The sequence below is a fragment of the Miniopterus natalensis genome, chromosome 1 (genome assembly GCF_054644295.1).
Source record: "Miniopterus natalensis isolate mMinNat1 chromosome 1, mMinNat1.hap1, whole genome shotgun sequence".
In the NCBI taxonomy this organism is placed as follows: domain Eukaryota; kingdom Metazoa; phylum Chordata; class Mammalia; order Chiroptera; family Miniopteridae; genus Miniopterus; species Miniopterus natalensis.
The window spans coordinates 47,962,964-47,976,974 of NC_142081.1; the positions used below are offsets into that span (position 1 = coordinate 47,962,964).

At 40.4% G+C, this 14,011-nt stretch overlaps 1 protein-coding gene across 2 annotated transcripts in view; it reads left to right on the forward strand.

Moving 5' to 3' along the window:
* Positions 1-6,218: 6,218 nt before the first annotated feature.
* Positions 6,219-14,011, forward strand: part of ZNF280D (zinc finger protein 280D) — a 103,042-nt gene continuing 95,249 nt past the window's right edge. Inside the window, exon 1 of one of the 2 annotated variants that reach the window (XM_087821311.1) lies at positions 6,219-6,294. Coding sequence is in view for 1 of the 2 variants with exons in the window: in XM_016208522.2 (XP_016064008.2) it covers positions 9,233-9,266 (34 nt within the window). In the remaining variant the exon portion in view is untranslated. Of the gene's footprint in view, positions 6,295-8,350; positions 9,267-14,011 lie in introns of those variants that run through there. The other variant, XM_016208522.2, reaches the window with a different exon arrangement.

Sequence of the window (14,011 nt, forward strand, 5' to 3'; positions counted from 1 at the left end):
GCACATATATTTAAAAGGGTTATATTTTCTTCTTGGATCAATTCCTTTAGTACTATGTAGTGACTTTCTTTGTACTTTTATGGCCTTTGTTTTGAAATCTGTTTTGTCAAATATGAGAATTACTACCCCAGCTTTTTTTTGTTTTGTTTTCCTTTGCGTGGAATATTTTTTCCATCCCTTCACTTTCAGTCTATGTGAATCCTTTGTTCTGAGGTGGGTCTGTGTAGGCAACTTATATAAGGGTTACATTTTCTTATCCATTCAGCTACCCTATGTCTTTTGATTGAAGCATTTAGTTCATTTACATTAACGCTTATTATTGATATGTACTTATTTATTGCCATTTTTTCTTTATACCTATGTTCCTCTCTCTCTGTTTCTTTTTTGTCGTAAAGTAGTCCCTTTATCAATTCTTACAGTGATGGTTTGTTAGTAATGTACTCCTTTAGTCCTGTTTTTTTCTTGGAAGCTCTTTATTTTCCCTTCAATTTTATTTATTTTTATTTTATTTTTTAATATATCTTTATTGATTTCAGAGAGAGGAAAGGAGTGGAAGAGAGAGAGATAGAAACATCAATGATGGGAAAGTCATTGATCAAGCCCGCAACCCGGGCATGTGCCCTTACTGAGAATCGAACCCCAATCGCCTGGGTCCTAGGTCGATGCTCAACCTCTGAGCCACGCCTGGCCAGGCTGCCTTCAATTTTAAATTATAGCTTTCCCAGATAGAGTCATATTGGATTCAAGTCCTTGCTTTTCATTACTTTGAATACTTCATGCCAATCCCTTCTGTCCTGAAGTGTTTCTGTTGAGAAATCCACTGACATTCTAATGGGAATTCATTTTTAGGTAACAATCTCTCTCTTGCTGTATTTAAGATTCTTTCTTTGTCTTTAATGTCTGTCATTTTAATTATGCTGTGTCTTGGTGTGGGTCTCTGGATTTATCTTGATTGGGACTCTATACTTCCTGAACGTGTCTGACTTTTTCCTTCACCAGGTTAGGAAAGTTTTCTATCATTATTTCTTTAAATAGATTTTCTATTCCTTACTCACTTTCTTCTTCGGGTACCCTAAGATGTGGATTTTGTTACATTTCATGTTGTCCCGAAGTAAGCTTAAACTGCCCTCCTACTTTTTAATTTTTTTTCTTTTTGCTGCCCTATTTGGATGTTTTTTCTACCTTGTCATCCACATCACTAATTTGGTCCTCTGCTTCATTCAATCTAATTTTAATTCTTTCCGCTGTATTCTTGATGCCGGATATGGGATTCTTCATTTCTGACTGGTTCTTGTTCATGGTTTCTATTTCCTTTTTCAAGCTGTTGTAGTTCCCACTAAGTTTCTTATAATTCTCATTAAGTTCCTTGAGCATTCTTATAACCATGACCTTGAACTCTACATCTGATAAATTGCTTGCCTCCATTTCATTTATCTTTATCTGGAGCTTCTTCCTTTTCTTTCATTTGGGGGTGGTTTCTTTTTCTCCCCATTTTTGCTATTTCTTTGTGTTTGTTTCTCCGTATTAGATAGAACTGCTATGCCCCTCAGCCTTCATGGGGTGGCCTTATGTAGTAAGTGTCCTTTGGGATCCAGTGGTGCAGTCTTTGATCTCCTGAGCTGGATGCTCCAGAAGTGTCCATTGTGTGGGTTATTTGGTCTCTCCTTATGTAATTGGGTCTTGAATTTTGTTGTCCTGTTCATGGGTGGGATTTCCCTCAGACTGACTGACTATGAGGCTCAATCCCACCCACATGATGTGAGCAGTTGTGCAGGTACTGACAGAACAAAACAAAACAAAACAAACAAGAAACAAGACAAAAACATACAAAAGACTGCTCCTACAACAAGAGCAACAAAAACAACCACAAAAGAAAAGATAATTAGGAAATAGAAAAGAGAAGAAGAATATTAAAAAGAAAAGAAAAAGGATATGAGAAGGAAAAAAGTGGAAGAAAAATGAATATGAAAGGAAAAAATGGAAAGAAAAAATAAGAATAAAGACTAGGAAAATGGTATAAAAAAAGAGGAAGGAGCCCTGGCTGGTTTGGTTAAGTGATTAGAACATCAGACTGTGGACTCAAGCGTCATGGGTTTGATTCTCAGTCAAGGGCATATGTCTGGGTTGCAGGTTTTGATCCCCGGCTCTGGTCAGGGTGTGTGCAGGAGGCAACCAATTGATGTGTCGTCTCTCTCACATTGATGTTTCTCTCTCTCTCTCCCTCTCCTCCTCCCTCCATTCCACTCTCTCTAAAAAACCAATGGAAAAAATATCCTCGGTGAGAATTTAAAAAAAAGAGGAAGAAAAATATTATGGAAAGGAAAAAAGAGAAATTCAATAAATCTAGGAGCTTTTTTTCATAGCTAATTTTTAAATTGATAATTTTGTATGGCCCAGGAATGATGTTATAAATATCCAAATGTCCTTTGGCAGAAAAAAGGTTCCCTACCTCTGAGTAGGTTAACACACCTCTGAAATAACCACCCTCAAAAGACCACATAATCTTGTTAACTATCCTGTAATCCAATCTCTGCCTGTTTTTTTCCCACCTCCATATAATCCTCCATACATTTCCTCCTAAATTTCAAATGCATAAAGGAAGCTGCAAAACTGTTTATTCTCTGGAACATTTGACATCTTGCTTCCCAGTATATGTCACCTTGGCTCAAATAAGCTCTTATAAAATTTTCTACAGGTTCGAAGGTTTCTTATGTTCGCTTAACAAACCCAAAATCTCAGTATCATAACCCAGTAAAAGGTTTATACTTTGCTTTAATCAGTCCAGTGACTGTGGTGGATGTGCTCATGCAATTATTAAGAGCCCCAGTGTCACCCTGGTCAGGTAGCTGTTGGTTGGGGCATTGTCCTATAAACCAAAGGGTTGCAGCTTCAATTCTTGGTCAAGTTGCATACGTAGGTTATGGGTTTGATCCTCAGTCAGGGCGCATGTAGGAGGCAACTGATCAAAGTTTCTCTCTCACATCTCTCTCTCTCTCCCTCTCTCTCCCCCTTTCTCTCTCTCTCATGTTAATGAAAGCATACCCTGGGGTGAGGATTTAAAAAACGAAAAAGTCCCAGGATCCTTCTATCTCGTTGCTGCCATCCCTTAGCTCCTCAGCCTCAGTTTTCTGTATCTGGCAGACTGATGTGTAAACAACAAAAAGGAACTATAAATCATTGGAAGTTTTAAGGGTTAGGCTTAGATTGGGCAACTACTGCTTCTGTCTACATTACACTGGCCAGAAGTGGGCACATGACCCGATGCAGATGTAAGGGAGCTAGGAAATGTGGGTTTCCTGGGTACACGAGAAGAAAATAAGATGGTAAATGTTTATTATTGTCTACACCACAGTTGTTTTCAGTGGCAGGTAACAGAAAACCCAACTCAAACAGGCTCTGTCAGGAAGGAAAATATTTTCCTCTACTGTCTTAGATTTTGTTTTGGGGGGCCTGTGAATTAAACTGACAAAAGACAGGTTAGCAAGAGAAAAGACATTTTAGTTACATACTATGTAGGGAAGTTGACAAAGAAAGGGAATTCACAGGGGTGATTAGAATTTGGGGCTTTATATCCTTTCAATATATGAAGGAGAAGGGTAAAAGGACGTTTATGTGAAAACAAAGCACTTTTTAGAAGAGGGATAGGGGAAAGAGGGAACTTATGGGAAAACAAGTAACTTTTAGGAAAGATAAATGGGCCCTTAGGGGAATAGAATGGAGATGCTAGTTTTGTGACAATGTTGTGGTTTAGGTATGGTAACTACTCTCATGTTTTCTACTGATATGGGTCATTCTTTACCGGTTGCTCCCTGGGAGGAGATTTACGATAATTGAGTTTTTTGTGGTGAGGCAGATAAGGGATTTCAGGAATTCAAATGCCTTCAGCTAAAAATAATTTTTATGCTACAGTGGCTTATTCTGGACTCCTTCAGCTTAAACAGAAAGAGGATTTATTGGCTTATATAACAGAGAAGTCTAGAGGTAGCATGGGCTTATGTTGGGTTTGATTTGAAAGTTTATGATGATCTCTGGGATTGACTTCCTTTCCCGCCTCCACGTTAGTATTATTCTCAGTTGGCTCCCCTAAGTAGAAAAAAAAAAAAAAGTTTGTGGTTCTTCTAGTATTCACATTTGAACACCATATCATCCAGAGAAAGAAGGAAAGAAATAAAAAACCTTCTCTTTTTCCCCCGCACAAAAATCCTGTGCTTCACTCTGATTGCTTCTGAAGCAAAAACTGGTTCAAAGGAAAGGGTGATTCCAATAGTTTCAGGCTAATGTGATCCTTCTTGGAGTTGGGGGTGGGGTGGTTATTCCACCCAACTTGGGTGAGTGAGCACAACGAGAGTTGTGGAATGGAAGCTGGGAAATCACCTCTGTGACAGCCAGGGAACAGTGTGGAACATGATCTCACTTACGGAGAATGAGTACTATGAGGAGACTTAGACAGTGTGTACAGGATGGAAAGGGGCAGGAAATACAAGTCAGGGGGAGAGAAGCTCTTTTTAAAAAAAATTATCTTTATTGTTGAAAATACTATGGATGTCCCCCTTCCGGCCCAGCATTGATCCCCTCCACCCTGCATCCACCCACCGCCCCCAGGCAGAAGAGAAGTTCTTAACTGATGGGAAGATATGGACAGTAGGTCAAGAGAACCAAGAGAGCTGTGTTCTAGAAGCCAAGGGAGGAGCTTTAAGGATGGAGTAGTCAAATCATCCAAATTACTTCCTGTGTGTTGATTTCATACTCATCAGACATCCTTTATAATTTGGATTCTCATGTAAATGTTCCTTTTGAGTGAAATGTGATGACCAGAGTTTTCTGGTTTTCATGGCAGTTATGTTTTTCATGAGAGAAAATAAAAAGAATAAATTGGGATTTCGGTTTACATATCAGTGTCTCTAGTAAGTTTGGCTGGCATGGATCACCCCCTTGGATTTAAACCAGCTCTGTGGGCTAACAACTTTATGTTTCTGTCTCTTCAAATTGAGGACCAGGCTCTAGAACAGAGACTGAAATCTTCTTAAGTTCACTTTCATACTCTAACATGCTTTGCTAACCATTAGGAGCTATATTTGAAATATAATGACTTTAAGAATGCACAGAGATTTTTGAACATTTAGGTTTCCATGCTTGTTATTTTGATTATTCTGTGTCTTTTCCTGCAAAGCTTATTTTCAAGGCGAGCAAGAAAGGGAAAGCTGGATTAGACCATCCTTGGCCCAGTTGGGAAAAGAGGTCATGGTTATTTGCAGCCATACCAGGCCTCTAGGGGTGGTGCAAGTGGCCTTTGGGGAAGATTGATCTGGGAAAGGAAGCAGCCATAAGGATAAACAGCAGAGAAGAGCTTGGAGCAGTCATGAGGAAGACGCTGATTCAAATAGGCAGAAAGAATACTAGTATCCAGCGACTCAGTGTTTCGTGCAGTGATAGTGTGTGTTCAGGATCTAACAAGAGGCAACATTTCAAATCCAGGTCATTCCTGAAAGCTGGACCACTGCTACCACTGTATTGCGAAGCCTACTGGGAGGAAACTTTCCTTTCAGGTCAGATACAATGTTTGTTAAGTATTCATGCAGGCAGGATCTTGGCAAGTGCTCTCGGAAAGGCATTTACCTGAACTTTTTTCCTCTCGTTATGACGGGCAACCATACGGCAGGGTTAGGAATTAAAGGAGACACAAGCAAAACCGTCTGTTTGAAACAAATCTGGCAAAATTAGCCAGTGATGAAAAGAACCTAACTCCACGTATTTTTCTCATCTGGTTTATGTCTTCGCGCCTTAGGCGCTGCGCTTCTGTGTAGTGGGGCCTCTCTTCCTAGACTTTCTTTCCAAGCCTGCGGAGAACTAGCTGTTGGGCATAAAGAGAACCCACAAATCACGTTTCCACGCCTTCAGATTCGGTGCAGCCCCGATCCCGGGATCGCTGCCCCGGGCGGCTGGCGAGCAGACCAGCGGGAAGCGACGGGCGCGCCGCGGACCCAGGGCCCCGCTGGAGGCCCGCGCGGCGGGTCGGGGCCTTCGAGGGCCTGCGAGCGGCGCACATGCCCACCCGGCTCCGGGTCGGCCGGAAGACAGGGAACCCGGACCCGCTCAGGCTGACCCGGAGTCTACCCATGAGGCAGCGCGCGGGCTCCACGAGACTCCTCCGCGCCCCCTCCCGCGGCTCGGCTGCCGACTCCGCAATGGGAGCCGCCGCTGTCGCCGCCGTGTAGTTTTTCGTGCTCCTCCTTTTCCTCCTCCTCTTTCTCCTCCTCCTCAGGGCCCCAGTCAGGCCGATCCGCTCCGTTCACGGTAAGCGCCCCCCGCCCCCGCCCGCCCCGCGCTGCAGCAGGCAGAGGCCCTCCCGCGCGGCCTGCGCCGCCTCATTCCGGGGGCGCTGGGCTGGGGGTGTCGAGGCCGGCGCGGGTCGCCGAGAGCGCCCAGAGAGCGGGGAAGGGGACTGGCTGCGCGGCGGCTGCCGGCCCGCCATCTTGCGCCGGCCCCGGCGTGGGAGGGATCCCGGCGCTACGCGGCAGCCGGCTCGGGGCTGCAGGCCGGGGCCGCGCAGGCCGCCGCCGCCTCCTGCATCTCCTCCTCCGCCTCCTCTTCCTCTCTTCCCGAGGCCCGTGCGCCTGTTTGTCCCCAGCCTGGTTTTGGCTTTTCTCTGTGGAGCCAACTCCCCGTGGTCTTCGGCGCATTTTGTGCTGATGTTTGGCGGAGACCCATGCTGCTCTCACTAGAGTCCCCCCGGGAGTCTCGTTCGTCGTAGGCAGGGAGAGCGCAGCGGCTCAGAACTCGCAGGCGTGGGACACGCTAGGGCCCAGGTTCCCCCGCCCGGTGCCAGTCGCTGCAGCTCACACCCTCCCTCCCGTCACTGGGACTTTCCTGCTCTGCGGTAGACGTCCCGTTTTATTGTCTCCAGAAAAAGGGCCCTGAGGGGAAACGTGGACTTAGAGCCACAGTATTTGAACTGAGCTTTCAGGCTTGAGACGGAAGGAATGATCTCACTCTGAGATTTTATCCTGCTGTAGAGATGGAAGGAGTTCTTCTCAAGTTGTCTCAAGTTTTAACGCTTTAAAGAGAAAATCTGCTAGAGAGGAGAAATGTCAAAGGAAACCCGCTTCTCAAGCACGGGAGACCTTCGTTCAAGGGGTTCTCTCTTTGTGTTTGAAGATTGAGTTTTTAAAAAAAATTCTGCGCACTTAAGACTTATTTACTTATCTATCTATCTATCTAATCTATTATCTTTGGTTTTCAGGTTTGGATTGTGTCTTAAGAATTTGACGTTCTTCTAGTGCCATTAAACAGAAAGTTGAAACGTAGAAGGAGAGTTATTAAAGTACAAAAGCCGTCCTTGGGCATTTGCGAGGTGTCCTGCATTGGGGGATTACTGTGCCAACTCAGGGTGTCTCTCAGCAGAAACTTACAGTGCCTGTGAAGGCCTTGGTTTGCATAGAAAATTAAGTGCTCTGGATGTTTAAAAATCAGTGCAAATACCCTTACAAGTATCTAGCATTTGTATCGTCATTGATAGACGCTGATTTTTACCACAAAACGAAGGTGAGGAAAGGGCCTCCGGGAGAGTTCTTTGATGAGGCCAAGGCTGGGAAGTGATAGAGCCAGTTCTAGAACCTGAGGTCTTCTGATTACTCATTGAGTGTGCAATTCTCACTGTATTATGTTTTAATTTTTAACAGAGTGCGGTTAATGAGAAGAGGCAAGGAGGCTCACCTATAAAATTTAAGAAATACTATTCAATTGCCCCTTGTTTTACTTATTTTTAAGAATTCATTTCTGACCCTTGCAACCTTTTTTAAAATTTTTCATGTTATTTTCTCCCAAACATTGGAAAGTTGAAAAATAGCACGTTTGAACACATACTTACCCCGTAGTTTTAATAGTTATTACCATTTTGCCACATTTGCTTTATCTACCCATTTCACATTCTTTTTCGGTGAACATTCTCAAAACCCACTGCAGATATCATGACAGTTCACACCGAAGTACTATATCCGTGTCAGTTGTATATCATAAAATTGAGGACAATTTTCTATGTAACCACAGTACCACAATCACACTTAAAGTTAAGAATAATTCCTACAATCAAGTATATGTATGTAGTATTCACATTTTCCCAGTGGTTCCCCACATGTCCTATTTAATCGTTTATCAGTATCCAATCATACATTACATTTGTTAGTTTCTTCTAATTTAGTGTTGTTCTCTTTTTTTGTGTGTGATGACATCGACATTGTATTATAAACCACATTCTGTATTTTATTGACAGTGTCCTTCTCTTTGGGTTTACATTGTACCCTCAATTGCTAGTATTCCTTGAGTAGATGAGCCTTAATATTTTTGGCAGGATGACTTCATAAGTCATAGTGTATTTCACATTATACATGCTTGTAAAAATATTGCATGATGAAGTCCTTTCTGCTAAAGGAGAATACCTATTTACTTTTAGTTTTTAGAAACATTGTTCACTCATTGATTGTTGAGTGAGAAAATTTGTCTTGGATACGTCATGACTCACTCTGAGATTTCCCAGATTTCTCTGAAGTGCTTGCTATCATCCATCTTTGCCTTGGTCTTTAGGTTCATCTAATAATTGTGAAATGTCTCCTCTGTCAGTTTTCTTCTGTCCCATCATGGGTAGAAAATAAAAAGTTCTGAGTTCTTAACTGTGTTCAGTGAAAACTAAAAACAAATGAAGAGGATCAGGTTATGCCATCCAAAAATGTGCCACTTTAACATAAGGATTATTTTGAGCAGAAGGCAATTGAGAATCAGTAGGTGTAAGAAGAGTTTTCTGCCCTCCCATTGTCTGCCTAAAGTAGGGCATAAATTTCCTTTTGTGCCATAACCTTCCCCCCTTCTCCCCATACCAGGAAGGAAAGAGAGACTCTTTATCACCTGAAATGGAGCGTTGATACTGAGATGAGTTTGCATAAACAGACCTAACTAAAGTAATCCTTATCTTTCATTATATTTCATTATCTTTCATGTTTCCTACTTTCCTATGATTTGTCTCTCAGTGTACAAATTCCCTTTTCTTTAAAATGGTATGTAAGTCCCTGAGTCTAACTGCTGCTTTGAGTTTTACTCCTTTTCAGTGAACTCTCATGTATGTAAACATTAATAAAAATTGTGCTTTTTCTGTCTTTTGTTAGTTCAAGTTGCAGGTCCCCAGCTACTGCAACCTAAAAGGGTAGAAGTAAAGTTTTTCTTCCCAACACAGACCACAAAGATGATGTCTTCAGTCTTCTATGCCTTTTTGAAAGGTGATGCAATATTTTGTGCAAAACAATAAACTGAAAAAAAGATAAGAAAATGAATGATAATGCATTAGTGACTATTTCATCCTTGGATTATCCTTTTAGGCAACTAAATCGTTCTTCTGTTTTCTTATTACTTTAGTTTTATTTTTTTAAAGCATAGTTGGGAATAATTGATCTGCAATGGTGAAATCTAAGATGATGGAATAAGCAAAATATTTCAAGATGTAGGAAAATGGAAATCACTAAGGTCCCATAATGTACCTTAGATTTATAAAAGGATTCTGTAGACTCATAGTAATTGTAAGATAGAGTTGTGTGTGTTTTTTTAAAGTAATAAATTTTTCCTTTGCTGTTTGAAGATCTCTGGCAAACAATAAAAGTCATAAAATGTCAGTCTTTACAACTAGAACTGCTCAAGAAAGAAAATAAAAAACTAAAATTGTTTCAATGGACTCTGATAGTATACTGAAGGTTAATAGTTAATTTGGACAATAGAGATTCACTCTTCCAACACACACATTAAACCTGTCTGCCTCTTCTTCTACTATCATGATAGGTTTGTCAGCCTTTTGTACTACATCTCTAATGAATGCAGGTAGTATTTAGAAAATTATTACTTGAGGTTTCTGTTCCAAATTTTTTTGTTGTTACCATTTTTCCCCCCTTCCAAACTTTACCTTCAGAGAGTCTCCATAGTAAAAAATGATTAAATGGGACCCTGCAGGATCAGGGTATAATATTTACCTTTTTAGTGAACTGGATTAAACCAAAAATATTTTTTATTTCAATTGTTTTCATTGTAACATTGCTGCTTTTCTGATTTAGTATATCATGATAAACAATATGTGATATTTGGAATGATGTTCGTTTTGCTGCTTTGTGTTTTTAAACAATGCCTTATACATAATTACTGCTTAATAAGTGCTTTTTTTAGTGTTGTGTCCATCAACTGAATATTCCCTAACAGTTTAAAATTACTACTTTACTCTTTTGGTTGGTATATCCAACATTTTTGACTAGCCAATATAGCTACTATAGTGATTTAGCTGTGCATTTTAAACAGGCTTTGACTTAGTTTATCTACTGTAGCAGTTCTTTAAGTGTGGTCTGGGGACTTGAGATGCTTTCAAGGGCTCTGCAAGATTTCCCTTTACCGCCTGTCTGTCTTGTGAGGCTGAATTTTCTTCAGTTCAACAGAGCAATGTAGTGCAACAGATTGAATGCAGAAGCAGATAAGAGAGTCCAGCTGTCTTTATTAAGACAAATGTTAATGAGATTGTAAAAATGTAAAGCAGTGGCACTCTAAATTTTTTGTTTTGGAAAATATAGTTACTTTTCATAAAAATATGTTAATACTTAATGGTTTTGTTATAGTCATTTTAAAGTAAATTAATGTATATTTCTTAAATTTCTTGATTGAGGTTTGTGGACTCAAAGGTGAAGATTCCATCTGTAGAAGTTAATCAACCACACACTTGCTTTTTTTTTTTTGCCAAGTTTAATATTTCTTCAGTATGACAACTTCCTGAATGCTTTTCATTTGAGGGCTGTTAACCAAAGCAGAGACCATTAGTCTACGAAATAATTTGCTCCTTACTTCTAGGCTTTACCACTGTTTTCCTTGTTTTGTGGGTAATTGTTACTTTGGCAAGTTTGAAATGCAAAACTTTGAGAGGGTTGAGGGGCTTTGAGGAGGGGTCTGAGGGTTTTAGGTATATTATAATCCCCATCTTGTGCTTTGTTTACTCACTCAGTTTGCTTTTCCTATTCAAGGTGTAGATTATTTGATTTTCAACTCTACAGGATTGCTGACTGCTGGAAGTCCCTTCTAAACAAAATGAAACATGGAAATGGCTTTTTTAAGTTACATGGGGGAAAATACGTAATAGATCTTCCAACTTTATTGAATGGAAAAATGTAAATAGAAAATTGGCACTACTTTTTTGACACTACATTGTTAGTATTTGTGTTCATTTGAGAAGTTATAACCAAGAGATGTCTTTCTAATCTTTATTGTAGTATTTTAGAAATTATAAAATGTATTCACAGTTACCATATTTCATTGTCAAAACAAATATTTCTTGCCCGGCGGGAGTGGTTCAGCGGTTGAGCATCGACCTAGGATCCGGGAGATTGCAGTTCGATTCCCAGTTCAATTCCCGGTCAGGGCACATGCCCAGATTGTGGTCTCCATCCCCAGTCGGGGAACGTGCAGGAGGCAGCCGATCAATGATAACTCTCTCATCACTGATGTTTCAACTCTCTTCCTTTCCCTTCCTCCCTCTGAAATCAATAAAGATATATTTAATAAAAAAGAAATTAAAAAAACACCCAAATACCTCTTTGAGACGGGTGATAGGTATCATCATCATCCATCCTTTATAAATGAGGAAATTGAGTCTCAGAAAAAGTTGATTTCATTTATTGTACTACTTACTGGGTTCCAGATGCTGTATATATATTTTGTAAGATGTGATGCCTTGGCCTTCCGTCGCTTTAATCTGAGCCTTTCTATTTTGGGATTATATATTCCTTCTCCTTGAGCTAGATAGCGCAGTACTAGCCTGACAGCCTGGCAGCGCTAGGTGGCTCACCAGCTTCTAAAGTTTTTGACCTACTATGTACCTTACTGCATTCTAGAAACTTCTAGCACTATGATAAACCAGCTCTGCATGGGTTGGTGAGAAGTTATTGAAGAGTTTGGAATTGATAAGTGACACAATGAAAGCATTTTAGGAAATTGTTGATTTGGTGGTTCTGTATTACATGGACGAGAGCAAATAAATCTGGATACTGAAAGATCGAGTATAAAGTGATCTTATAATTCTGATACAAAAGCTCTGAGGTAAGGACCTGAACAAATATTTAGTGAATGGAAACTCAAGGGTGGTTGTGGGAAATATTTTGAAGGAAGACTATAAGACTGGGGAATTGATTAGATATGATTAGTAAAAGAAGGGGGCATTGAAAAAAAATTCCAAGGACTTAAGATCAGAAAGATGACAGTTTTTGCCTGGCCTGGCATGGCTCAGCGGTTGAGCGTCGACCTAGGATCCAGGCAATCGGGGTTTGATTCCTGGTCAGAGCACATGCCCGTGTTGCGGGTTCGATCAATGACTCTCTCATCTTTGATGTTTCTCTCTCTCTCTCCCCCCTCCTGTCCTCTCTCTGAAATCAATAAAGATTAAAAAAAAAAAGGATGACAGTTTTCATATGTAGAAAAAAAAGTGCAAAGGTAGAACTAACTTATTTTTTATTTTATTTATTTTTTTTAATCCTCAGCTGAGGATATGTTTATTGATTGGTTGCCTTCCATACAGGCCCCCACCAGGGACTGCACCTGAAACCTAGATATGTGCCCTGACTGGGAATTGAGTTCACAACCCTTTGGTTTATGCGATGATGCTCCAACCGAGCCACTTGTCAGAGCAGAAAAAATTTTTTTTTAAATTGAGGTAAGATTCACATAACAAAATGCACCATTTTAAAGTGTGTAACTTGGTAGCATTTATGAATAATGCTGTAGAACTAATTTTTGGGGGGAAGTTTTGCTCACTTTGGAAATATGGAATTTAATATTGAAATATTAAATATCCATATAGCAGTTCTCAGCAATTAAGAGATGAAGGACTGGGAAGTAGTTGAGAAGTTAGCATTAGAGTTTAATATTTGATAGCCCGCTTCTGAAAACTGATAGCTAAAACTATGGAATTTATTATTAGATAATAATTAGGAAGCAATTTATGTAGGGCTGAAGTCTAAGCTTTATGGGAAATTGGATTTTACATTATTTAAGGAGGAAGAGAATATGGAAAATCTGTAGAGTTTAAAAGGAGGAGGTGGGGCCTTGGCTGGGTTGCTCATCAGTTGGTTGGAGCGTCTTCCCCTACACCAAAAGGTTGTAGGTTTTATTCCTGGTCAGTGCACATACCTAGGTTGGGGTGTGCTTATGGGAGGCAACCAATAGATGTTTCTCTCTTTGTCTTTAAAAATCAATAAGAACATATCCTTGGGTGAGGATTTTTTAAAAATCCCTCTGTTGGCTTTCCATTGCTGTTAGGATAAGGACAAATTTCCTTAATTTGACCTCGAAGGTACAGCTTTGTTTGACTTCTATCTTAACCTCCTACCACATATGCCCTTGCTTCTCTTTTCCAATCACACTGATTCCTTTGCAGTTTCTCATGTTTGCTGTGCGATAGATCTTTTGTACATGCCGTTTCCTGCCTGGAATGCTTTCTTCTCTTTCCTGTGTTTCTAGTTAACTACAACTCATTCTTCAAATAACAACTTCTCACTCCTTTCTTAAGGAAACCAGTTTTGAGTATGTGAACTAGACCTAGTTTCCTTACTCTGTTTTTAAATTCCATGTCCATTGCCTTCATAGCACTTACCATTGTCAATTTACATCTCTTTGAGTGTTTGTCCCTGTTTCTACTGCATAAACTTCGTGAGTGTAAGACTCATGTCTTAATTTTGTTTTAAATATATCTTTATTGATTTCAAAGAGAGGAAGGGAGAGGGAGAGAGAGAAACATCAATGAGAGAGTCATTGATCCGCTGCCTCCTGCATGCCACATGCTGGGGATCGATCCCGAAATCCTGGCATGTGCCCTGACCAGGAATTGAACCTCGAGCTCCTGGATCATAGGTTGATGCTCAACCGCTGAGCCATGCCAACTGGGCCCGTGTCTTAATTTTTGATCATCATTATATTCTTGTCTTGCACATGTTTAATAAGTATGCTT